General features: G+C 42.5%; 1 protein-coding gene across 12 annotated transcripts in view; it reads right to left on the bottom strand.

Moving 5' to 3' along the window:
• celf2 (cugbp, Elav-like family member 2) overlaps positions 1-27389 on the bottom strand; it is a 567676-nt gene that overhangs the window by 126935 nt on the left and 413352 nt on the right. For all 12 annotated transcript variants that reach the window (XM_068059490.1, XM_068059494.1, XM_068059489.1 and 9 more), the window contains one exon: positions 2737-2819. In XM_068059490.1, coding sequence (XP_067915591.1) covers positions 2737-2819 — 83 coding nt within the window. The remainder of the gene's footprint in view (positions 1-2736; positions 2820-27389) is intronic.

A 27389-nucleotide genomic window follows, 5' to 3' on the forward strand; every position in this document is an offset into this window, starting at 1 on the left:
TTTTTTTTTACAGATTTTTAAGTATATTTTAGAAATAAAAAATAAATAAAAAAAGTAAAAGACTCCAAAAGAGAAGGGCAACTTTCCTGGTGTCGTGGCAACATCCCTTCTTCATCCAACACGACCAAAACAGATTACCTGGTCATTCACCAATTCGCTATTTACGGGATCTTTCTATATGCAAAGTGGCTGCAGCATTTCACTGTGTGATAATTGCGACTGCTTTTCAAAAAGTAGCACATTTGTTGTTAAGAGTTTTGAGACCTCCTGAGAATTTGATAAGGCATAGAATTTACAGAACAGAAACAGGCCAATTGGCCAAACTGGTCAATGCCGGTGATGATAATTCACTCGAGCCTGCTCCCACACTTCTTCATCTAACCCCATCAGCATAACCTTCTATTCCTTTCTTCCTCATGTGTTCAAAAGGCATAGCATGAATACAAGGTCATCTTACAGTGATCAGTTACATTAAATATATGAGTTAGCAAAGATATAAAGTTTCTACCTTGCTGAGCAGTATAGACAAGGTCTGACACCATTAGCATAAAACTGACACTCAAAACTATAGCTTCGACAAGAGAAAGAAACAAGTAAAATAAGGGGGGGAAAAAAATAATATTTTTAAAAATTCATTCATGGGATGTGGGCGTCACTGGCTAGGCCAGCATTTATTGCCCAAATAAATGAAAAGGGAAGTGAAGTAAGGTCTGTGTTTGTCAAACCGTGATTTATGCCATGGCATTTCAGTGATCCAAGGCACAATCCTGTCTGCAGCCTTGAAATCAATCCTCTGGATTTGTCTGTTTATTGTAAAATACCCTGTGGAGGTCCAAGTGGGCGACTTTAATGCAATTTCATCTTCTTTTGGACCCGTGTCAAACCTCAGTGTGGAAGCAAGCAAGTGCACTTCCTGGTTGAGGTCCACATGAGGTGTTAATACAGAAGATCTTTTGGAGAAGAAAAAGGCCACTTAACACACTTAAGTCCTGATCACAACACAATCATTAAAAGATATCAGCCTATATCATTACTGGAACTAATGCAATCTTTCCCTCTCTCCATATACACACACAACATGCATATATACAAAAAGCACACATATATAAAAATCAACAGCTTATTTCGAGCATATTTCCATCACTTTCCAGGCATTGCACTTGGTCATAAATGCAAAACAATCTTAAAAAGGAAGCAAGGAAGTCAGGCGTTTTACCCTGGGGTTTTCTGACCCGCAGCCTGAAATTTGAGTAATTTACTGACCTACAATTGACCCCCAATTTGCAAGCAGCTGTGATTATATGGATCCCCACCTGCAGTCACTGAGCTGTGGCTTGTTGAGGTCCATGAATCTGTCAGCTAAACTCCTGTCATGCTCCAGACCCTAGACATCCAAAAGCAATACCACAGGAGATCCACTAATCCGTTCTAAGAACGGACTGAATGCCGTGCTTTACTGTCTTTCTTAACTACGTCTATATATTGTAACGTACATCACGTACAGGCCCATTTAAACAGTGGCAATCAAAGCAGAGATTTCAGCCTCAGAAGGTATCCTTAATAAAAATCTAATTCTGCCAGGTATGTTTGCACAGAATTGGAATCTACTCCTGTGTCAACTATTGTGAGTTCTGTGACTACCAAACAACTATTGTGAGTTCACTGGTGCCTACGAAACAGATTCTCATTTAACTTGTTTCTATTGAACATGTTTCCAGTGTACTAATATAACTAAATTAAAGCATTCTAATTTTAACTTTTAAAACTGCAGATTATGGGCAACGTGACTTGTCATTTTTGAGGATTGGAATGTTTTATCTCGGATCAAATTTATGCTTCTTTAATAAAAAAAAAACTTTTCATTTTCACTTAAACAGTAGGAGGAGCAAAGCCCCAGGTTAGACCAGTTCTAAGCATCAATTACTAGCTGACCCCATGTCGATGTGAATAACACAATCATGAATTTAAGACCAGATTGAGGGAAATAGTGCTTACAGTAGCTCATTCAGACCTAAAGAATGTTAGAGACAGAAACAGACCATTATGTCCCACAAATCCACATCTTTTTGATTGACCAGTCCTACCTGTCACTTTTTCAGCATCAAAGTGAATTTCCTTCTTTCCTATATTTACCAAAGGTGTATTTTTGAATAAATAAATAGGATTTCCCAATATGCACACATAACTCTTTTACATAAAATATACTGGATAGAAAAAGACCATTTGGCCCAACTAGTCTGTGCTAGTGTTTATACTCCACATGCCTCCCATTCCAGCTACCTCATCTCAGCCTTTCAGCATATTATTCAATTTCCTTTTCTCTCTGTTCAGCTAGTTTCCTTTTGAAAACAGCTAAGATTTTGGTTGAACTATTGATGGGGAATTTCACCCAACATATCCCTCAATCCTTAGGCCTACAGAAATGCTTCCAAGTTGCTTTTCACCCAATTTATATTTCACTGACCTTTCCCTGTGACTTATTCCATGTGCCTAGTACTCCTCGAGTGAAGACATTTTCATTCTACCCCTAAGCTCTTCATTTTTAACTTCTGTCCCTCAGCATCTGCGACCGGTTGCCATGGCGAGCAACATTTTTGTCTGTCCCCACTGTCATAACCTTGAAAAGTTTGATTTAGGGCACCTTGAGGTCTTGACTCCTTCAAAGAAGACTGGTCCAAAAAGGAAGACAAGCCTTGAGCGTCTGTCACCATTTGAAATAAGATCAGTGGTACTCACCGCGGGTAAAGTTTTAATATTGTGCAGGGCATTCTGTGCCTCAAGTGCAGCTTTTCTTGTGTAAAACGTAACAAAACAACATCCTGTCAAAAAAAAGCAAGAATTTAAAAGATAGGAAATTTTAATTAATTTTTTTTTAAAAAGACAATAATGCACAAAACTCATTAGGCTAGCTGACATCATTTTCTGCAATGTAATTTAAATTATTTAATTTCCCCCATCCCCTACAACCTTTCAAAACCCAGACTCCACTTGAAGTAATACCAGTGTATGCAGGGAGCAATTAGGGTTAGATGATTCATCCATTATGTCTTATTTAAATGATTAAAGACTAAGTGTGATTAGATGGATTTAATTTCCGGCAGCTCTGAATATTCTAGACGCTTGCTGCAACAAGCATATCCATGTTCCCAAGCAATAACCATTCTACATTATTATATTCTCGAAGCAGGGTTATAAGTGAAAATATTACAAGCCTCGCAACAGAAAATATAACTAGCATAAAAGATATAAAAACTGCTGCAAAGACACAGCATGCCTCTTATTGTTCTTGTGGATGCACTGCGTGCTCCCAACCTTTTGTGTAATTTTTTTTCAAATTTCTGACACAGTGAGTTTTCTTTTAATTGCAGTTTTTTGTTTTCACATGTCCTGATGGCAGCAACTTCATAGCCACCCGTTACCCCGAGGCACTTCAGCCAAGTGGACATCCCTTAATACGTGAGCTCGAATAGTGAGTGTGAGCAAGGCATATGGCACAGGAGGGAATGGGGCAGCCATCATAGCTGAACTCGCTCCTGTCCTCACTGGGTGTCCACATACTAACACACGCATTCGCGCACGCTTCACATGCACACATACACTTTCTAACAGCTGGCTGACCTTTGCTCCTGGCCCAAAACAGCAAGGCCAAGTGTAGTGTTCCTACAACTATCTTGGCAGAACTCAGCACAGACTACAACAATGTATTCAGAATAAACAGGAAAATGTAAACAGGATAGCACCTCTCCTGAGCATAGTTGGGAATAGGCCACAGTCATTTAGTAACAGATTTGTAATAATGTGCTGGGCCATTTGAGAATTAGGACTTTTGCAGAACAAATTAAAAAACAAAGAACAATAATAATAAGACCAGACAAAATTACTGCTGGTTTTCTGAGCATTATACTCCCATTGATGTTGTGTTTTGTTTTCATAAAACACTTAACTCTCCTCCCCAGAGTGCAACTTCGCTGGTCATGTGAAACACTGAACAATCAACAGGACTGCGATTTAATAGAAAAAAAACAGTCGCTGAGCTGCTGGCAGTTCATCTCTACAGTTCTGAAATGCCAGTGTCTTTATATCCTAGGAGTTATCAAAAGATTTCCCAATAAATGGGACATTGTCCAATGAAGCTGAAAGCGCCTGATCCCTGATAAACAACATTGCCAGTTCTTGCTGATCCATCCCATTATGCAGAGGGTGTGGGGTAGGGACAGATTCCCACGTATACAAGTGGGTGGTTTGCCTGTACAATATCACTGGAATGATACAGCGAGTGGGTCTCTATTGACAACAGGCATGTAGTTTATTTTGAGGCAGCAGTGTATGGAGCAAGTGATGTGCAACAACACAGGGAAAGAAGACGTTTCCTTATATCTCCGAGTATATTAAGCCCCAATATCAGGCATCCCTGCACTGATTTCAGAGTGGCTCAGGCAGATCTCCCTGAAGCAGGTCAAACTACTTGTCCAAGGAGACGGAACTAGGGAGAAAATAGATACTGCCAAGCAAAAATTATGGATTCAGATGAAAGCATGCAACAACATGATTTTTTATTATACTTTAAGTCTCTATCCAGTCTTACATTGAATATGATGCTATTTTAATTTGCTACTCATTGTTCTGCAGCAATGAATACCATCTGGATACTGAACAATCGCCACTAACCACAGCTGTTAAGGATGCTGACAACATTCTTACCAGTAAAAAAAAAAGTCACAGCCCAGTATTTCATGATATTCCAATTAGTGTGTTTTTTTTTAAAGAGAGGGACTATTTACATAGGGGTTTCAGCAGCTGGTAAGGAAGGAATATGCAGGGGTGGGGAAAGGTGGGGAGAGAATGTGTTCTCCTGTCTATTCTACTCTGGTAAAGCTTTGTTAAAGATATTGTGTTAAATATAACTCAGTGCCTCACTGGGCACTGTGTCCTTGCACCACGACTGTAGGGCTGCCAGCTCCTGATGAGCGATCAGTGGGTGTAGTGCTCCAGTTGCAGGAGCTGATGGCTGCACTGCTTGGCATGCTGCCATATCGCATGCAGCAGGAGGTTCTCGGCATTGGTTCCTCCACTGTGCTGAACTAGCTGCTTTCAACTGATTGGCAGTGGTAGAGAAATATAGAGGGGCTCAGCATCTCTGATGAGTTGTTGTCAGGGGAGTGGTGTTGGAGGTCGCGTGGGGGGTTGCGGAGTGGAGAAAGAATCTCATCCAGGAGTCTGTCGGAACACATGTGTAGACAGCAGGTGAAGAGAAGACTCCACAGCAAGACAGCGTGCTGTCTAGGCTCTCACACATGGTTGTGATGGGATGATGGTTTGAGGCCCAACAAAAGAAATTCATCAAGATCCCCAAGGCCCCACATAACAGGACACAGAAATAAGTAGGAAGGATGAACTTGCATTTATATAGTGTCTTTCATGACCCCCAGGAGGTCCCAAAACGTTTTACAGCCACTGAAGCACTTTTTGAAGTGTAGTCACTGTTGTGACGTAGGGAAAGACGGCAGCCAAGTTGTGCGCAGCAAGTACCTGCCACAGCAATGTGATCATGACCAGGTAATATGTTTTACCGATTGAGGGATAAATATTGGCCAGGACATGGGGGAGAACTCCCCTGTTCTTCTTCGAATAGTGGCCATGGGATCTTTTACATCCACCCGACAGGGCAGACAGGACCTCATCTCATCTAAAGATAGCACCTCTGACACTCGACCACTCTCTCCCTGGAACGTCTGCCTAGATTTAATACTCAGACTTCCGGAGTAGGACTTGAACCCACAACCAAGGCTCTTTTTTTTTTGTTAAAACATGTGAATCATTTTAGAAATTTCAGGATTTGGTTTGGACCGAGAGCTGCTGAGTTTGGTAAGTCTGGTGGTTTAAGGGTCAATTTCTATCTAAAGTCTAGTTTATCTTCTTCAATTTAGCAGTTGACTAAAATTACTCCTCGAGTGAAGAGAAGTTAAATTTTATTGTAGCTTTATAACAAGGGTATATAAGCTCTCTGGGAGCAGCTTTTTAAAAATTCTTTCATGGGATGTGGGCGTTGCTGACAAGGCCAGCATTTGTTGCCTATCCCTAACTGCCCTTGACAACGGAGAGGCTTGCTAGGCCATTTCAGAGGGCAGTTAAGAGTCAACCACATTGCTGTAGGTCTGGAGTCACATGTAGGCCAGACCAGGTAAGGACATTAGTGAATCAGATGGGTTTTTACAACAATCGATGATAGTAATGGTGCCATGAAACTGAGACTGGCTTTCAAATTCAGATTTTAATTAACTGAATTTAAATTCCCCCAGCTGCCGAGGTAGGATCTGAACCCATTTCCCCAGGGCATTAGCCCAGGCCCCTGGATTACTAGTCCAGTGACATTACCACTACGCCACTGTCTCCCTGCAGCTAGTTACTTAGGAGCTGCTTTAAACTGGTTTCAGAAGCTTGAATCAGCTGTTTCTCAGAAAGTATAAAAGTAGGGCTTCCTCAGTGCTGCTTCGTCTGCACTGAGAGCTGCTTTGAGTGCACAGAGTGTAAAGAAGGGAGTTTAGTGAGTTGAGGGAGTTCGGTGAGGGAGGGGCTCCATTCTTTCCCTCTCTTTTTCTACCTTTTTTCAGCCTCCAGTAGCTGGCTGTTTCTTCGGTGCAGGGGAAGAAGCTGATTGGTGAGTAACTGGTAGGTTATTCTACTTATTCTCATTGTAATAAATAGTTTTTAAAGTTACGGTATGGCAGGTCAGCTCAGTCAAGTGGAATGTACATCATGCGGTACGTGGGTAGTCATGGACGCACCACATGCCCTAGGCGAACACATCTGCAGGAAGTGTCACCGGCTGCAGAAGCTTGAGCCCCGGGTTTCGGAACTTGAGCGGCGGCTGGAGTCATTGTTGTGCATCCACGAGGTGGAGGACTATACGGATCGCATGTTTAGGGAGGTGGTCACACTGCAGGTTAGAAACATGCAGGCAGATAGAGAATGGGTGACCGCCATGCAGTCTAAGAGAACCAGGCAGGCAGGGCAGGAATCCCGAGTCTATCTTGCTTGCTAATCGGTTTTCCATTTCAAATACTGGTGAGGACGATGGTTCCTCAGGGGAGTCAAAGTCTGTGGCACCACTGGTGGCTCAACTGCACAGCAGGGGAGGAAGAAGAGCAATAGTGATAGGGGATTTGATAGTCAGGGGATCAGACAGGCATTTCTGCAGCAGCAAACATGACTCTGGGAGAGTGTGTTGCCTCCCTGGTGCCAGGGTCAAAGATGGCACAAAACGCCTGCAGGACATCCTTCTGGGGGTGAGCAGCCAGAGGTCATGGTCCACATTGGTACCAATGAAATAGGTAGGAAGAGGGATGAGGTCCTGAAAGCAGATTTTAGGGAGTTAGGAAGGAAATTAAAAAGCAGGACCTGAAGAGCAGTAATCTCAAGATTACTCCCAGTGCCTCGTGCTAGTGAGCACGAGGATAGGAGGATTGATTGACTGAACACGTGGCTGGAGAACTGGTGTAGAAGGGAGGGCATCTGATTTCTGAGGCATTGGGATCGGTTCTGGGGCAGGTAGGACCTGTACAAGATGTACAGGCTACACCTTAACAGGACCTGAACTAATATCCCCGCAGGGAGATTTGCTAGTGCTGTTGGGGCATGTTTAAACTAGTTGTCTTGAGGGATGCGAACCTGAGGGATAGCTCAAATTGGATGGAGGTAAAGCTAGAAGTAGAAGTAAAGGTAACAGGAGGTAGGAAAGTAGCAAGTGACATTAGAAGGCAGGCGAAACAAAGACGAGCATCAACTAGGTTTAGAATGCAGAACAATGTCAAGACGACAAGGTTAAGGGCACTCTACCTGAATGCACACAGCATTCACAACAAGGTTGATGATCTAAAGGCATAAATAGAGGTAAACAGGTATGATCAAATTGCCATTACGGAAACGTGGCTACAGGGTGACCAAGACTGGAACTGAACATTCAAGGAGATTCAGCATTTAGGAAGGACAGGGAAAACGGAAAAGAAGGTGGTATTGCACTGATAATAAGGGATGGGATCAGTTCATTAGTAAGGGAGAATCGCAGATCAGAACAACAAAATGTGGAATCTGTTTGGGTGGAGCTAAGAAACAGCAAAGGGCAGCAAACATTGTTAGGAGTTGTTTATAGGCCAAACAGTAGTAGTAGTGTGGGGCATGGTATCAATCAGGAGATTAGAGAAGCATGTAGCATGGGTAGTACAGTAATCATGGATGACTTCAATCTGCACATAGACTGGGCAAACCTAATGAGCACTAATGCTGTGGAGGACGAGTTTCTGGAGTGTATTAGGGATGGTTTTCTAGAGCAGTATGTTAAAGAACCCACTGGAGAACAGGTTATTTTAGATCTAGTATTATGTAATGAGAAAGGGCTAATTAATAATCTTGTCATAAAAGGACCTTTGGGGATGAGTGACCATAATATGATAGAATTTTACATTATGTTTGAAAGTGAGGTAGTTCAATCTGAAGCCAGGGGGATTAAATTTGAACAAAGGAAATCATCAAGGTATGAGGGGAAAATTGGCTGAGGTGGATTGGGAAAATACATTAAAAGGTATGACAGTACATAAGCAATGGACAGTCTTTAAAGAATTATTACATAGTTTACAGCAACTATACCTTCCTTCAAGGCACAAAACCCCAAAAGAAAAGGCAGTCAACCATAGCTAACAAAGGAAGTTAAGGTAAAAGCAAAATACTGTGGATGCTGGAAATCTGAAATAAAAACAGAAAGTGCTGGAAAAACTCATCAGGTCTGGCAGCATCTGTGGAGAGAGAAGCAGAGTTAATGTTTCAGGTCAGTAACCCTTCTTCAGAACTGGCAGATATAAGAAATGTAAAAGATTTTAAGCAAGTAAAGTGGGGGTTGCCCCACTTTAAAGAAGAAAAGTGAAATTTATTAAACCTTAAACTTAAACTCTAATTCAGTTAATGCCTACGGATACACACCACGCCCATGCTAGCATGTACATGCGATACAAACATGCAAATAGGGACAGAAAAGAAAAATAAAATGGAGAGGTTTGAGGCAATCTCTGAAGAGGATTTTTTTTTTTTTTAAACTGTGCTTCGAGCTCGCTGTAGGGTCTTTGATTGTAGGTAGATCTTGCTTTTTGTTGGGGCCCAGTATTCTTCTTAAACCTTGTTCACTGCAGGAGACTTTTCTCTCTTGGGGTTCATAGGTCTGCTGGTGTGAGCGAGATGAGAGCAGACAGGAGAGAAGTGTTCTCAGTCCAGGAGCTAACAGCCTTCTGAGTTCAAAATCCCTGTTGGACGTTCAAATTCAAAAAAACTCCGCCAGCCAGTCCTGTGACCAAACTGGTCCGACCACTTCTTCTGTGTATTGGGGAAGCAAAGACTGGGTCCCTTGTTCCAACACTGTCTGTTCCTATGCAAATGTCTTTCCAGTTGCAATTTTAAATGTTCATATGGCGAAATAATGTGTGCCTCAGTCTTGGCAGATGGGGGGGCTTGCCAGACACCTGGGCTCTCCAGAAAACCAGCTTGGAATGACAGCTGTCTTGATTGATGCCACAGATGTTTAGTTTTCATTTCTTCCCCTCTTCTTCCAAAGGTTCTGGCTCAGCCTAGGTTACAGGTTCATGGGTGCAGGCTGCCCTCTGGGGCCCGTGCATCAAAGGGCTTTGCCAATGGGTGGATGTGTGCAGTAACAAGCCCTTCCAAGCTTCACTAAAAGAAAGCCTTGATGGCAAGAAAAACTAAAAGCTGCTGTTAAACTCTCAGCTCTGCATATTATGCCCTCTGGGTTCAATCAGTCGAGTCCCATTTATACTAGCAATCAGAACTCTGCTATTTCAGATCTCTCCAAGCACTGATTACAAGTGGGGCTACTATCGACACCCTTCACAGTGTGAGACACATTCAATGATACAATTTTAATTGATTTCACCTTACCAAAGTAAACCAGGCCAGGATTTATTCAGTACAGGAGATTACTAACAAATGCATTTATTTAGTTGCTTACCAGGTTAATTTGTCTCAAAGCACTTCACACAATGAATTACTTTTTGAAGTGCACTGATTGTTGTAATGTAGGCAAAGGCAGCAGATGCTCAGTGCCAGCAATGCCCCATAAATAGCAACAAGACATATGGCCATTTGTTGAGGGAGGATTTTTGATGAGGGCAACAGTAGAGCTGCTTGCTCTTTAAGTCACGCCGTGGGACCTTTAATATTCACCTGAACCACCAGAACAGTCAGACGGGGACCTCGAGTTTAACACCCAATATGAAGAGCAGCATCTCCGACAATGTAGTACTCCCTCAGTAATGCAATTGAGCCTCAGTTTAGGTTATATTGGAGTTGAAGTTTGGCGTAAGCCTTGAATACACAACCTCCTGACTTAGTGATGATAGTGCTGCTGGCAGAGACAAGGTAGCAACATGTTTTTTTTCTTTTTAATTACCTTTATTTGTTGTTCTTTTCATTACTTTATTTCTTTTATTGCTTTACAAACTTACAGTAACTTAGCCACAAGAGGAACACACGGAAAACTTTGTGATGAAATGTTGATGCCCAGTTTAGTGCTGCCATGGACTCCTCTGCAGGGTGCAGCATAGTGTTGTCCATGGAGGAGTGGCCACGGCAAATACTAACACAATAGGGTTTACATTTTGTACATGAATTTCAGCACGCAAGGTAAGCTGATTCTTGAACTGGATTTGGAACAGACGGTGAAGCGGTGATTGATGTGGTACAAATTAGACAAAAGGAGAATTTTGTCTCATTATCAGGAATGCTGGAATGTGAAATACTTCTATCTGCAATAACACGCACCTTGTTAATTTTAATTAACTGCAGATGTGTAACACCTACAGCGACAAGGCAGTTGGACAATGGTTTGAATTGGAAATTTATCAATGACCTGCTGATCCCGCAGAGGTTGAAACATAGAATCATACAGCACAGAAGGAGGCCAATCAGCCCATCATACCTGTGCCGGCTCCTTGAAAGAGTTGTCCAATTAATCCCACTCCCCGCTCTTCCCCCACAGCCTTGCAAATGTTTCCATTTTAAGTATATATCCAATTCCTTTATGATACTCGTAGATAAAGGATCTTCAGTTAATGAGGGGTAAATACCCGAGTATGTCGGTCAGCCTGAAGGGTAGTACGTGTTTTTATAACGTTGAACGAAGCACAGGAAGTGTTTGTACAATTTTAAATAGAATCCTAAACTTTGTGGAGATTGGTCTGATTGCCTGATACGATGGCCCAGATTTTCCTGCAACATCGAAATCAGTGACTTAAATGGTAAATGTCGATGTCTAATGCGTTGAACTTCACATTGGTAACTTGTTCAAGTTTTGTTGGTTTCCTGAAAAGAATATGTCACAGCAAGTGATGAACCAGGCACTCCGTGCTGATCTAAGAGCTGAAGTAACTGCACATTTGCCATGCAAATCTGCAGGAGGGATCAAGTGAATGGAAGGGTAATTCCTTAAATAAATGTTAACCTACAATTGAGCTTTGTATTAAACACTGATGTCCTGCTTAAGAATGAATGTGCTCACCACAGAAAGACTGAAAGAGATAACTGGGCTTGGTTAAATAAACCAAACTATCTTGGTCCCTTTGCGATTTGAGGCAGGTGTAATGTTCTCAGTGTCACAATCACAAAATTATAGCAACAAACCTCTCAATGAAGGATAAATGATAGCATGGAATAAAATTGATCTTGGCTCTCTGTTTTCCATACTGATCCTGAAGCAATAAATCATGCTGCTCCCAGGGCTCCAGCACAATTCGTTTTAAGCCTAAGGTGTGAAAATTTACCCCAGTGCAAGAAAATGGGGATTGCCATTGATTTTTAATAGTGGGGGGAGGGGGATGTGGAGCTATGATAACTAAGTTCTTACTGATACCAGTGGAGTAGTGCAAAAGCCCCAGGAATATAATTTAGTGGCATAATTAATGACGTAAGTCATTTACTGCATAGTTTCCTTTTTCATTTGCACCATTCAAGAGTCACTGTGCCATAGATAATGGAATGTCACAGGACAATCTTGGGTCAATGCTCGAATTCAGACAAGAAGAAATACTTCAAAGGAAGATTTTTTGATGGATCGAGGAAGACCTGAACTGGAGGAGAATGTTATTAGAAACAGATCGGATTGTTTGAGAAGCAAGTTTGAGAGATGTTTAAACAGAGGTAGCAGTTGGAAGAATTTCTGGAGAAGTGTATAGTGAATTGTTTTTGATGCTAAACTGCCCGCAGAGTCATGTGTCTTTATATTCATCTAGTTCATATGATTTAAAAAGAAAGTCTTTCACTGATGTTTGTTAGTCACTCTATAAACTTGGAAGAGATTGTGAAAAATTATGTGAAGAGAGCGACACTATGTTAAATTGAACCCAGCTAATCCTGGCAGCAAGTATGAGACTCTCGGTATTGGTAACTTTGAGAAGTGCCAGCACTGAACGAGTGAAACAAGATAATTGCCAGTCATACAACTGTCTGTGCTGTATTCCTCTGAAGTGAGTTAAGGGGTTAAATGATGGACAGTCGAGTGCTGCTTTCCTGCTGATGGCCAAACAGTGGTTTAATTAAATAAGCCAATTCAATAAAAATTATCAACTTGAGAGTCAAAAGTTAGGCATTGTGTACTAAACACAAGACAAACATGAAACGTTTCAAGCATTTTCCTACGTCCATAATGAGAATGACTTTGGCAGAAAGTTTCCACTGGCACTTCCTACGTGATAAAAACTGATGAAGAAACCAAATGAGTGAACAACCCGACGTTGAGTCAAGTGATTGCCATGAATTACAAAGTTCAGTCCAAGGAACTGAGGTTAATATTCCTGAAACGCACAGATTTGACAGCTTTCCCAAGCAATAATAATAGTGGGACTGTGTGGTGTCCCTACATGTGCTTGTACTACAGCATGGCTGAATCTGTGTGCACAGCTAGCGTAAATGCTTTTTTGAAAAAAAATCCTTTCGCGCTATTCCCTATGGCAATGCTTTTGGCCTCCGCTTGTCACTTCCCACTGCTTCATGGATGAAATCAGGAACTCAGTGGAGCAAGGCATTAAACTCACCTTCTATCACTGCATGGCATGCACATTGGTGCTTCAATGCACCATATCAATGCTGGCAGTTTCAATCAATGCTACAGGGCCTTGCTCCCCTGAAGATTCATGTACTCGGTGGTTAATGTAGTGAGTACATGAGCTATACAGATCAGGTCAGTTAGCTGGTTTGTACAAAGTTAGCTGACTGCATCTATTGTAGTGGTTGGGCTGCTATTTTTTTTTCCCCCAACGTTCAATGTGCTACTCTATATAAATGGAAGTTGTTGATGTGGCTACAACTGGCCTCAATGATCCTGGGCGGGGGAGGCAGGTTTCCCACACCTGATCGACATTGTGTGTGTATTCCTCTGGCCATTTCAGTAGGCATAGAATGTGTGCTTGGCTGTCATTGGGCAGGATTTTCGGATACCGCCAAGGTCGAGAACGAAGGGAGACAAAAGCCCGAAAATATGGGCAGTTTCCTCAACACTGTTCTTGGCACCGACCATTTTGGGGGAGGCAGATTTGGGGCCCAGCAAGGCTGCCCGCCCCTATGAGGTGCGCAGCCAATTAGGCTCATTACGAGCCTTGTTAATGATAGTTAAAAGGAGGCTGACTAGGATTTTCCACAGGCTCCAGTTTCCCGACGTGACCCGGGGGGGGGAGGGGGCAGTTCCACCGCATGGAGGTGGGCACCCAGTGGCAGGCAGGCCTCAGGCTCTCCTGCCTGTGTGGGTGCTGGTGCAGCCAAAGTCCATCCTGTAGGGGGATTTCGCCCCCACCTTCACAGTGGTGGCCAGGCTGCTTTTTCTATTTTTCATTTGAATTTTGAAAAGGTTGGTGAGAGGGCACCTTCATGTTGAAGCGACCTCTCAGGTACATACCTTTTACTGCAGCCTGCAGCTCCTCTCAAGCTGGAAGGCTTTTGATTGCCCCTCCAGCTTCAATAGCCTGTCTGCTACTCTTAATTGGACAGGGTACATGTCTCCATGCCAAATAAGGGGGCGCCCTGGTCAAAATCCCAATGAGTGACAGACTGTTTCCCCCCCTTGAGGGCAAGTTCGGGACTGGGAAACAGTCCCGCCTCTTGTTTCCCACCCCAAAGTAAAAATTCTGCCCAGAGTTTCTGTGGTTGAATAGTCTGATTAAGTTTAAATGTGAAGAGTGGCCATTTGAGTGAGGTAATGTGTGGGAACAATCCTGCAGCATCAATCAGTGCCTTTCAGAAAACAAGAAGGGAGAAAATGGGTTCACGTGGCCACACGTTATAAAGTGTCCTCTGCACTAGTAGTGGCATTAGAGACTGCTGGTGCCATCCTGTTGGGAGAGCGAAACTAAAATTGTTACCATTTACAATGCAAATGTCTGAAGCTACCTTGGCTTCTGTAGTATCTCACAGCTCTACTTAATGCTGAAGTTAATATAATTGAGTCTTTATGTGCCCCTTTGTGTTTTAAGCTGGGAAGTTCTGCATTCCTATTGAAATAATGGAAATAAATGATGTTTCTCATAAGTGTCAGTTCACTAGATACTAATCAGAAAAAGGCAACTTCCTAATGCACATTTTAACTCAGCAATAGCACTTAGCGTAGGAGTTAAACATTTGCTTTATTTACCTCCAGAGAGGCTGTCAGTTCCCGGCTAACATTTTACAATGGAATAGTTCATTCCTGAGTGATAGCCAAGTGAAAGCACTCACAGTCCTACCTTATGGTCCTGGGTTGTCTGGTTAACCGAATCCAATGACTGCCTTGGGGATGAGTTTTGCCAGTTCTAGGGTCATGTGATACCCTTATTCAAGAAAGGATGTCAGGACAGTCCTAGCAACTACCAGCCAGTTAGTTTAACATTAGTGGTGGGTAAGGTTTTAGAAACAATAATCAGGGGAAAAGAAAAAAAAAATCAACAGGCACTTGGAGGTGTTTGAGTTTGTTTGAGTTAATTAAGGACTGCCAGCATGGATTTGTAAAAGGTAGAGCACAATTGACTAACCCAATTGACTTTTTGATGAAATAACAGAGAAGGTTGATGAAGGGAATGCGGTGGATGTTGTTTATATGGATTTTAAGAAAGTGTTTTATAAAGTATCACATAAAAGGCTGATTAACAAAATTTTGACTCATGGAATAGGAGGGTCAGTGTCCAATTGGGTAAAAAAATTGGCTTAAGGACAGAAAACAGCGAGTCATGGAGGATGGTAAACAGTGGGGTTCCCCATGGGTCTGTGCTGGGACAACAGAGTGGAATTTCAAAGTTTGCTGATGATATCAAACTTGGGAGGATGGTACAAACCACCTGCAACAGGATATAGATAGACTAGCAGAATGGGCGGACAAGTGGCAAATGGAATTTAATACAGACAAGCATGAGGTGATGCATTTTGGCAGAAAGGATAGGGTGAGGCAATATAGACTTAATGGCAGAGTTCGAAAGAGTGGGCAGGAAGAGAAGGACCTGGGGGTGCATTTGCATTGTTGTTTGAAGGCGGCAGGACATATTGAAAGAGTGGTTAGCAAAGCATATGGGATCTTGAGCTTCATAAATAGAGGCATATAGAGTGCAAAAGCAAAGAGGTTATGCTGAACCTTTATAAACCGCTGGTTAGGACCCAGCTAGAGTACTGCATCCACACTTCTGGTCACCACACTTGAAAGGGTGCAAAGGAGATTTACCAGAATGGTTCCAGAGATGGGGGATTTTAGTTACAAAGGTTAGGTTGGAAAAGCTGGGGTTGTTCTCCCTGGAGCATAAAGATTGAGGGGAGATTTGACAGAGGTGTACAAGATTATGGCAGGCTTAGATACGTTAGACAAGGAAAAACTGTTCTCATTACCTGTTGGTACAAGGACCAGTGGACAGGTGAAGGTTTTTGGCAAGAGATGTAGGGGGAATGTGAGGAAGAACTTTTTTACGCAGCGGGTGGTAATGACCTGGAACTCGCTGCCCATAAAGGTGGTGAAAGCGGAAACAATCAACGATCCCAAAAGGAAATTGGTTGGGCACTTGAAGGAAATAAACTTACAGGGCTACGCGGATCAAGTAGGTGAGTGGGACTGACCGGATTGCTCCGTGGAAGCCAGCAAGGACTCAATGAGCCAAATGGCCTCCTTCTATACTGTAAAAGACTCTATGACTTTAGGTGGGGGTAAAGGATATTATGCATCATTGGAAGTGAAAGTTTATGTGGGGGGTGGAGGGGTATAGGGACTATTGGCGCTGCCCATGTTTTGGTTCATCACAAAGAGACTTGACTTGAAAAAATCATGGGGCTACCTGTGATGTGCGCTGGTTTATGCTTTGTGCTGAAGGAACCTGCACCATGACAAAAGGTCAGGTACCTGTTATAACAATGAACTACAATGGTCTTCAGATCTTAATAATAGGCTTCCTTGATGCCTCAGGGTGGATTGCCTGGTGTTGAACAAAGATCAGAACATAAGAGCATAAGAAATTGGAGCAGGAGTAGGCCATTTAGCCCTTTGAGCCTGCTCTGTCATTCATTGAGATCATGGTTGATCTTCTACTTCAACACCATGCACTATCCCCATATCCCTTGATGTTTTTAATACGTAGAAATTTATTGACCTCAATCTTGAAATTCCTGGATTTGGTCCTGAGCTCATCTGATTTGGGATGGCAGTACTGATGCTACAATTGGCCTTTGGATTGCAGAGCTACGCAGAGAAAATCATCTAAGATTTCTAGTTCTGTCTGCCAATCCATTATCCCAATGCAAAATGTACAAGAAGTTGGGTGACAGTATAAGATATGAGGTAGGCTGTGTTTTTCCCATGGTAGAAAAGCATGCTGACACTCAATGTTGACACCTGTACGAGAGGATAGTAAGCAAATTGGCTAGTTAATCTGTTTATGTTGGTTGGTGAGGGAAGAATGCTTGTCAAGGCACCTGGCAAACGATCTACTTATCAAATAGCACCATATTTCCTAGATTACAACTGTGACTACACTTCAGAAATGCTTCATTGGCTGTAAAGTGCCTTGGGATGTCATAGAGTCATAGAGAGATACAGCACTGAAACAGGCCCTTCAGCCCACCAAGTCTGTGCCGACCAACAACCACCCATTTATACTAATGCTACATTAATCCCACATTCCCACCATTCTCCTAGCTACACTAGGTGCTATTTACAATGGCCAATTTATCTATCAACCTGCAAGCCTATGGCTGTGGGAGGAAACCGGAGCACCCGGCGGAAACTCACGCGGTCACAGGGAGAACTTGCAAACTCTGCACAGGCAGTACCCAGAACTGAACCCGGGTCACTGGAGCTGTGAGGCTGCAGTGCTAACCACTGCGCCGCCCACCTGGGGTTGTGAAAGGTGCTTTGTAAATGCAAGACCTTTGTTTCCTTCCAGAACTACAATATTTACCTGTACCACATGAACTGGCACACAGGAGCTTGGTTCAATATCCTAGCTGAAAGCTGACAACTAGAAACTTGGAACACTCCTTCAGTGTTGCCCGAGAGTGTCAGTCTAGAGTACACAACCACATTCTGCAGTGGAGCTTGAATCCACCTCAGCTTCCAAACCGGAGCACATTTGAGGAGAAATGTATAAAATTATAGGAGGCACAGGGAAGACAAATGAAAAATGTGTTTGGGAGCAAAACCTCTCATGTTCTGGCAGTTACTGAAGATTATTGATCGACATGTTTATCTTGGCATAGGACGGGCCCACTGTCAGGACTGCCTTTGGAAGGAAAATGAGAAGCCTTAGAAAGTGAAGCGTTAGTTAAGGAACTTTTGTTTGTGCAGGAATTCATGCATCAGTGGGAAAATTGAGTCCTCCGATTTAGAGAGAGGAAAAGCATCAATGCTGTTAAAACTCGCTTTCAGTAACTAGCTGATGCATCTTAAAATGTTTCAAGATTCTTGGAGAAAATGGATGATTTTACAACTGCAATTTACGTACTGCTTCGGGAAAACTTTCTTGGTGATATTTTTGTGTTTTACCAGATTTTTCCCCTTCTCTCAAAAAGGTCCTGGAACCTGTTGGAAGCAGTTCCCGAGGCACAAGAGACCCTCTGCTACCTTGCCCAAGTAGCCATTCTTAATGTGTATGGCACGACAGTTATTGTTGGCAGTCTGTTATTCACCAAGTAACACTGCTTTACTATGCTGTTTATCTAATATATACTCTTGTGCTGATTATTACTCTGCTATCATTATCTTACCTCTACGCAACATTTTTTTGTAGCTAATACCCCTTCTGTAATAGTTCTTCGCTAGTTATTAACTACACAAGATATTCCCCTGCCAGGTATTATCTATGTAACACTCTCTTGCTAGCTATTACTATGCAAGCTACTGCCTTGCCAATTATTATCTGCACAACATCCACCATTACTGGATACATTTATGTTCAGGGGACTTTTGTGCCTGTTTGAAGAGAATGATCTCTAAGTTCACGTCAAGCCCTTCAACACTTGGCCGTGAGCTGTAGTCCCTGCAGATGTGTGGGGTTACACTGTGTATCCAGAAAAAACTCTACATTTTATCCTCCTCCAAGTGTTACTTTGGTGGGACTTCTGGAACAGAGACTGCTCCTCACGGAAGGACCCAGAGAAACCATTTTTTGCTTTGACATCTTGAAAATATTGTATTCTCTTAGTAGAGAAAGAGGTGGCCTAAGTGACAAGTGGAGAATCTGCTGTTGAATCCCACCACGATTAACAGCTCAACAAAGCAGGTGTGTAAAAACCTTTTGGTATTATCACAGTCTGATCATTCACAAGGGCAAATGCAGGAAGGTGGGCTTCCTACATTTACTCAGCTGGAACAGGTGGCCTTAAGCTGATGGCAGATTAACGGACCTCGTTTCTTCACCAATGTCGGTTGCCGACAGCTCCCACTGTTTAAGACAAGCATGCATTTATCTAGCGCCGCATTGGGTCACTCGGAAATGTTTTGCATTGCTTCACATACTATGAATTACTCTCAACTAGAGTCACTGATGTGACGCAGGCAAACACAGCAGCCTATTCTGCCCATAGTACAAACAGCAGTGAGATGAATGACCAGTTAACTCTGTTCCTGGTGGTGTTTGGTTGAACTATATTTTGGAGTGCAGCTAACGATAGGAAACCTACACACCTACAGTCAGTCACACTCCCGGTATGTACAAATGCCTCTTAGCAGCATAATACACAGCAACTACCTAGAATGAGACAGTCTGAATAACAATGAGGATATCAAAACTGCTCAAACGAGCATTATAAAAAAAATGTTCTTTGAAGATTGATGCCATTAAAAAAAATTGCAACATAAATCAAGGAAAATGCTGCTGACCATTTCTAAGAAGCTTTTTCAGATTCTTTTCCCCAGGCATCTACGCATGAAGACTTCACAATTCCTGAAAATATATTTCTAAAAATGCATTGATTATATTGTAGCACAAAGCCATCGGCAAGGTTTTATTTTTCTCGGAAGCATGGCGGGTTGGGAGGTGGGGGGGTGGTTGGTGGGGGAGTCTGACAGGAATTTCAATCATTATCTTGATTGTAGCTGGCAAATTTGTTGCTGCTCGGGGATAGACTGCCCTGCTGTCCATTTGAGACCAAGTATGAGTGAAACTACAGTTCTGACAGGCAGTCACAATTCACAATGTAAAGGAACATGATTCTGCACAATGTATTTTGTTTCAATATTTGGTTTCCATCAACGAGCTTCTAATTTGTTCAACTTCAGTTTAATCAGGTTTTGTTTGGTAAACCTTTCACATCCTGACTTAAACGAATAATCAGTAATGTATATTCTGGGCAATTTATTCAGATTCTAAAAAAATGAAAAGAAACCATTCCTTGTCTGCAATTGCATCTTGGTTAGGATGAGGCAAACCTGACAATTTGTTGAGTCAGTTGCTGTCAGCCGTGGCTCAGTGGGTGGCACTCTTGCATGAGTCAGAAGGTCGCGAGTTCAACAGTTCAAGCCCCACTTCAGAGATGAGAGCATGTAATCTAAGCTGACACTCCAGTGGAGCACCGAGGGAGTGCTGCACTGTCGGAGGTGCTGTCCTTCCAACGAGGCACCAAAACCAAAGACATGTTTGCCCTGTCAGGTGAGTGCAGAAGATCCCAGGGAATTATTTTGAAGAAGAGCAGGGGAGTTCTGGCCAATATTTATTCCTCAACCAACATCACTAAAACAGATGATCTGGCCATTATCACATTGTTGTTTGTGGAAGCTTGCCGTGCGTGCATTGGCTGCCATGTTTTCTACATTAAAACAGGGACTACTCTTCAAAAATACTTCATTGTAAAGCGCTTTGGGATGTTATGACGTATTGAAAGTGCTATATAAATGTAAGTTCTTTCTTGGCTAGGGAAATGGCAGAAGAACAGTCTCCCTGGACTAGGTCAGCAGAAAATTAGCCAGTGTTCTTGCTCTTGATTTCTGGTCAAGGGCGCCCTGCTGCACAAAGTGAATATGTGGCATTGGTCAAGGACTGGATCAACCTCAGCAATGGCATTCCCCCAATCACCATGAAAAATAGCTGCCTAACACAAACTCTCCAGGCTCGCACATGGATGCATAGCCACTTTGGTGAGGTACAGACATCCATGCAACCACACTGCAAATGGATTATGAAGAAAAATATAATGTACTGCAAACACTGGAAGACCCAAAGAAAACAAAAAAGAACTGGAAACACACAGTCCAGTCAACATCTTCTAGTCAGAAGAAGGGATGAGAGACTTCAGTTAACACGGAGACACAAGAGAAGCTGGGATTGTTCTCCGTAGTACAGAAAAGGGGAGATTTGATAGGTGTTCAAAATCATAAAGGCTTTTGATAAGAGTAAATATGGATAAACTGATGCCACTGGCAGAAGGGTTGGTAAGCAGAGGACCTAGATTTAAAATACTTAACAAAAGAACTAGAGGGGATAGGAGGACAAACTTTTTTTTACTCAGCGCGTTATGATGATCTGGAATGCACTGCCTGAAAGGGGGGTGGAAGCAGATTTAATAGCAACTTTCAGAAGGAAATTGGATCTTTACTTGTAAAGACAAAATCTGTAGGGCTATGGCAGGGAAAGAGCGAGGAAGTGGGACTAATTAGATAGCTCTTTCGAAAGAGCCAGCACAGGCATGATGGACTGAATGGCCTCCTTCTGTGCTGTATGATTCTATGAAGGGTAAAGAAAATACCCAAATCGCTGACAGTCTGTTCTCTTCACAGATGCTGATCATCATGAGGTAGTTTCTCCATTACTAGCCTGCATGTACATTCCGCACCCCTACCTCCCTCCCTCGAACCCCATTCCCACCATGAGAGAAGATCTGCAGCAAAAAACTAAAAGTTGCAATTGTGACTTCAGAGCACCATTTCCTCCAGAGTCCTACACATCAACATCCTTCATTTCCACCCTACAATCTAAGGTGAATCTCTGGGCACTGGAAACAGAAAAACATCGTGGCCTTATGCAACATAAACAAGATGTTGTCATATCCATTACAAGTAGGTGGTTGGCATTTCTGGAGGCTTTTATTGTGTTCCCACACTTCACTAATTGGCAATTAATGGTGCTGACAAAAGCACAAAGGAACGCAATGTTACTTGAGATCACTAGGGTGTACCGCAGGTGAAGAACAAAATACAACTGCAGTGGCTTAACCCAGCAGCATGATACCAAGGACAGCAAAGAAAAACATGTAACTACTGTCATTATTTTTCATTAATACTCAGAGACTGAATGAAAATCATTTTCAGATTTTCTCTGCCTGCATTTCCTTGAAGCTCACGGCCTTGGTCGGAGCTGTTTTGGGCTCAAAAAGCCGATTTCTTTTGATCATACATTATAAATTCTTCTAAAAGGCTGCTTTGAAAATCCAAGGCCTGATAGATCAAGGAAGGTTAGCCTGAATGCAGCAACACGTGCAGACTTGGCCTCATTCTTTCTTGCTGAAAAGATATCTCTTCATATTGTCCTAAGCGGGGGATGTAACTGTTCTCAGAATATCGATTGTCAAATTGGCTCCAATGGCTTAATTGTGGCCATTCCAGCACAATTGGGTTCATACTGTGGGACTGTAACGCTCTTCAATTCTTTCTGAACTAGATTTGCTGGCAGCACTAATCCTGTTTCTAGTGCACATAACCCCACCAGGGGAAGGGGGAGCGGGGAGGCAGGGAGAGGAAATTTATTTTATTTTATCATTTATTTATTTAGAGATACAGCACTGAAACAGGCCCTTCGGCCCACTGAGTCTGTGCCGACCAACAACCACCCATTTATACTAATCCTACAGTAATCCCATGTTCCCTACCACCTACCTACACTAGGGGCAATTTACCTATCAACCCGCAAGTCTTTGGCTGTGGGAGGAAACCGGAGCACCCGGCGAAAACCCATGCGGTCACAGGGAGAACTTGCAAACTCCGCACAGGCAGTACCCAGAATCGAACCCGGGTCCCTGGAGCTGTGAGGCTGCAGTGCTAACCACTGCGCCACTCTCAAACCTGCCATTAGAACTTGAATCTCAGCACTGAAAACCGAAGCACAGGTTGTGAGCAGGCTTTAGTGTAGACTTGGTGGAAGTGGAGGAGACTGTTTTAGATTTCGGCATCAAATTGCAAACGTTATTGAGGCAGCATTGGAAAAGCTTTGTTCCAATCAGTTCTTAACTGCCTTAAAGTTGATATGTTGTGTTTGAGTTTCAATAGATCAGTGGGTCAGTTGTGTGCTGAGTCAAATCAAGATCCCACTTCTGTTGATAATGCTAATATCTATCCACAGGACACCTAGAAATATTTCCCACTGTCAAAGCTAACAGTGTTCCAAAAATATGTTCCTCACCATCAGGTAATGATGATTTTGGCTTGCTGTGTATTTTAGCAACAGGCACAACAACAACTTGCACTTATAAAGCACCTTTAACATAGTAAAACATTCCAAGGTGCTTCAAAGGAGTGTTAGCAAACAAATGTTTGCTGAGAGCCATGTAAGGAAACTTTAGGGCAGGTGACCAAAAGCTTGGTCAAAGAGGTACGTTTTAATGAGTGTCTTAAAGGAAGAGAGAGAGGGGAAGGTAAGCGGAGAGGTAAGGAGGGAATTTCAAACTTAGGGCCGAAGCAGGTGAAGGCACGGCCACCAATGATGGAGCAATGAAAAGCAGGGATGGGGGGGGGGGGGGGGGTAGTTTTTAACGACTAACTCAAGATTGGCATGGACACAGCTTTGGGAGCAGGTTCTTTTTCTCTCTTCTCAGCTGAGGAATGGCTTGTGGTGGGGGAGAGGGTAAAGTGGGGAACAAAAATGGAGACTTTAAAAAAAATGAGGAATACCATCTAACAGGAACAGAGCAAAATATGTTGTGGAGCCACAAAACAAATGTGGCTCTCTGTTGTCAAAAAACACATAAAAATTTAGCTCTTCAAACCACACCTCCAGTCTCCTTCTGTAAACTCACTCACTCAGTGTTAATCTCTTCCTCCTTAAAGTGCTCGGAGATATTCATTTACATCTGGTCTGTTATATAAATGCTATGTGCTTTTTCTTTTACATTTTTACTGAAGATGTCAACACTTTCATGTCGACTATTATTTTTATTCTCAAGAATATTCTACATCTGCAGCATGTGCAACACTTCACTTTGACTAGTAAGAAAAGTATTTCTGAAGCTACCACCAGCCATAAAAAGCATTAATGCCTCACAGTGTTGTCAATGAGCATGGAAAAAATAGTATGTGTGCTTTCTTGTGCATTAGGCACATTTTTGACAGTTAAAAACATAACCATTGCGAATAACTTTTGTCTCCAGTAATTTATAACCTGTAGAACAATGAATAACAAACAAACTCTTTGGGCAACACTGGAATGCTGATCGGGCAGCTGGTGTGTGTTAACTGGCTTTAGTGTTAGCACCATGCTAAGACTCATAAAAGAACATTGCAGCCCATTATTGATGTGCCTTCTGTAACTTTATAGCTTATTACCTCGCCATGGTGAATTTGAAAGCCATCTAAGTGTAAAAATCAATTGGTTCCTAACCTCCTTATATTACAGTAATTCTCCCCAGAGCATTTAAACTCTGCACATGTTCATTCAATTGGAAGAAACTTAACCCCACCTCCCACCAAATTCACTTGCTCCACTGCAGCACTGCTAAAAGATTCTTTAAAACTTACAGTAAGCCATAAATATTTAGTGCTACCAGCCCTTTATGATATATAACTTAATACAGAGTCATAAATCATTGTAACTGAATTACTGTGTCAGCTGGGCATTTGCCAGCATTGTGAAAGCAGCAAATTCTAATAACAGCTAGACAATTACTAGCTATAGTTATTATACACAAGCGTGGAGATTTTACTCTTAACTCCTTCACTGCAGCAGACCTATAAATATATACAAGCAACTGCGAAACCAAGGTGAAGGGTCAAGGCTCAAAGGTAAGGATATCATCAATGCTGAAAAAATTGGGAGATAACATAGAAAGTAATGGCTAGATGCCAAGCTTGACTTTTATTTTTTTCCCCCCACCGATTTTATCCAACAATATTTCCCTTCCCTCTCCTGAAGATTCCTTAATCAAGTATTGTATGGGAGAACCTGCACCGGACTGGTTCCAGTAGTCAGCTCACTGTTCCCTTCTCAAGGACAACTCAGGATGGACAATAAATCCTAACCTTGTCAGTGATGCCTGTATTCCAAGAATGAATTTTTATAAGGTTGTCAGCACCTATGGAAGTGTACCCTTGCTTTTGAGAGAAAACACTAGGGGAAAAGGGAGCTGTGTGTGTGCACATCTACGTTGGTGTGACTTATGGAATTCTCGTACATTACAAGGAAAATGACCTGCTTTCAGATAGAGCAAGGGAGGTAAGGAAAGACAGAGCTCTATGGGGAAATAAAAGAGAGGGCAAGAGATATTTACTATTAATAGCCCATTTACAGCCATAGTAATTTCAAAACTGGGACATTGCAGTGCCCATGACACAGCACAGGAAGGATAAGTGTGTCCTTCATGGGGGAATTTAACCAGCCATCAGCAACTAAGACTGCATGAGGCCTGCATGAGGATTAAATGAGATACACCCGCCTCAATCATATGCAACTGATGTATTACCTGATTCATTTCTATATCACCTTACACGACCTCAAATGCTTTACAGCTAATGGAAGTACTTTTGACGTGTAGTTTCTGTTTTCACGTAGGAAACGTGGCAGTCAATGCGTACACAGCAAGCTCCCACAATGTGATACTGACCAGATCATCTGCTTTAGTGATGTTGGTTGAGGGATAAATATTAGTCAAAACCCCCCCGGGATCTTCTACACCCACCTGAGAGAAAACATGTCTTCGGTTTTAGCATCTCATCGGAAGGCTGGCACCTCCGACAGTGCAGCACTCCCTTGATGCTCCACTGGAGTATCAGCTTAGATTCTGTGCTCACATCTCTGAAGTGGGGCTTGAACTTCACAGAGGCTAAAAGGTCACCGCTGAGCCACAGCTGACACTGCTATTGGAAAGTCAGTCTCATTCTTCCCCCACTTTCCCGTGTGACATTCCACTCTTCCATGCACACAGTGGAATAAAAAAAATGGCAGGGAAATATGAATGAGATACAATGGGAGAAAGAGACACACAATCTGCAAGATGCATCTGACCATGATCTGGGAGCATTGTTCGTTGGGCCTCTAAAGTAGGCTGCAGACTGTGAAGTGCCAGCTCCTTAGCTTAGTTCTATATTTGGCTGCATATCTTACAGCATCTGAGATCAAACGACAGTTGCCTTTCTGGAATTCCATTGGACCAGTGGACAACTTCATTCTTTTTTCTTGTGAACAGAAAGTTTCAACAAAAACACCCAGAGCGCCAGCCAAAGACGCTGTCTGACCAAACGGCACCATTTAAGCCCTTTGGAGAAAGCAGAGGGGCCTGCTAGATGTTCAGTGTGACACTTCTCACATCCATTATTATACACATTCTGCCTAAACTGTGACACTGATACAAGAGGAGACAAAAATAAGAGGTTGTACCATTTGTTCTTTTTAATATAAAAACACACGCTTCCATTAAAGCATCTGAAAAATTCATATGCCTGTCCTAACCTCTTGAAATGCATTAAGATAAATTTTGAACATGGAAAATGTTAAGTACTGTATGTCAATCTTGCATACTTTCAACAGCTCATTGAACTTGTGCTGCTCCATACATTATTTATTACTCTTTTTCTTTCTCTGATTCATTTACAACTGCGGTTCAGTGACTTGCCTGGAACAAGCTGCATCTAGCCATGGGCCGTGCACGCTCTTTTTTAAATACTTTGTGGTTGCAGCTCTGCTGCTGGACTTTGGTGACATTGCTGTAAGCTAAACAAGGTGACATTTTGCCTGCCGAGCCGCTAAAGGCCAATGTTTTCCCACTCGTGCGTTCAAATATAGCAGTGTCATGTAAATGTTGCCCCGGGTTTTAGAGTTCGCTACATGTCTGCTCGCTCACAGGGTGCATGCTTAGCCCATCCACATGGTTTAAATACAGTCCAATATTTGCTGGCCCTTCTCTGGCAACCAGAAAATAAAGTCTTACACTGCGACTTGTACACAATCATACAATGTTACAGCATGGAAGGTTGCCATACGGCCCATCGTGTCCACACCAGCCAACAAGTAGCCATCCAGCTTAATCTCATTTACCAGCTCTTGGTTTGTAGCCTTGTAGGTTAAGGCACTTCAAATGCATATCCAAATGTTATGAGGGTTTCTGCCTCCACCACCCTTTCAAGCAGTGAGTTCCAGATCCCCACCACCCTGAGTGAAACATTTCCCTTCGAATCCCCTCTAAATCTCTTACCCTAAAATCTATGCACCCTGTTACGGACCCCTCTGTTAATCTGTTAATTGTGTCAGTTGTTTAATTATATGCAGATGGAGGGTGTCAATAGGGGTTTTATTTGAGCACTTATAAGCAGACACTTACTGAGACTGGTGGAGGTTTTTTGAGTGAGGAGCGACCTGTTTGTAATCCTTATACTCTGTACAAGAAATATGAAACTGAGTAAAGACAGGCTCCAGCATCATCCTTCCACAACAAACTTTCTGGAATTTAACACCCTCAACCAAGAGGAATAGGACCTTCCAATCCACTCTATTTAGACCCCTCAAAATTTTGCACACTTCAATTAGGTCTCCCCTCAGCCTCATCTATTCCAAAGAAAACTATCCTAGCCTATTCAATCTTCTCTCAACTAAAATTTTCCAGTCCAGTCAACATCTTTATAAATCTCCTCTGTACCTTGTCTAATGCAATCACATCTTTCCTATAGTGTATTGACCAGAATTGCTTGCAGTACCCTAGTT

This window comes from Heterodontus francisci, chromosome 27 (genome assembly GCF_036365525.1).
Source record: "Heterodontus francisci isolate sHetFra1 chromosome 27, sHetFra1.hap1, whole genome shotgun sequence".
Taxonomy (NCBI): domain Eukaryota; kingdom Metazoa; phylum Chordata; class Chondrichthyes; order Heterodontiformes; family Heterodontidae; genus Heterodontus; species Heterodontus francisci.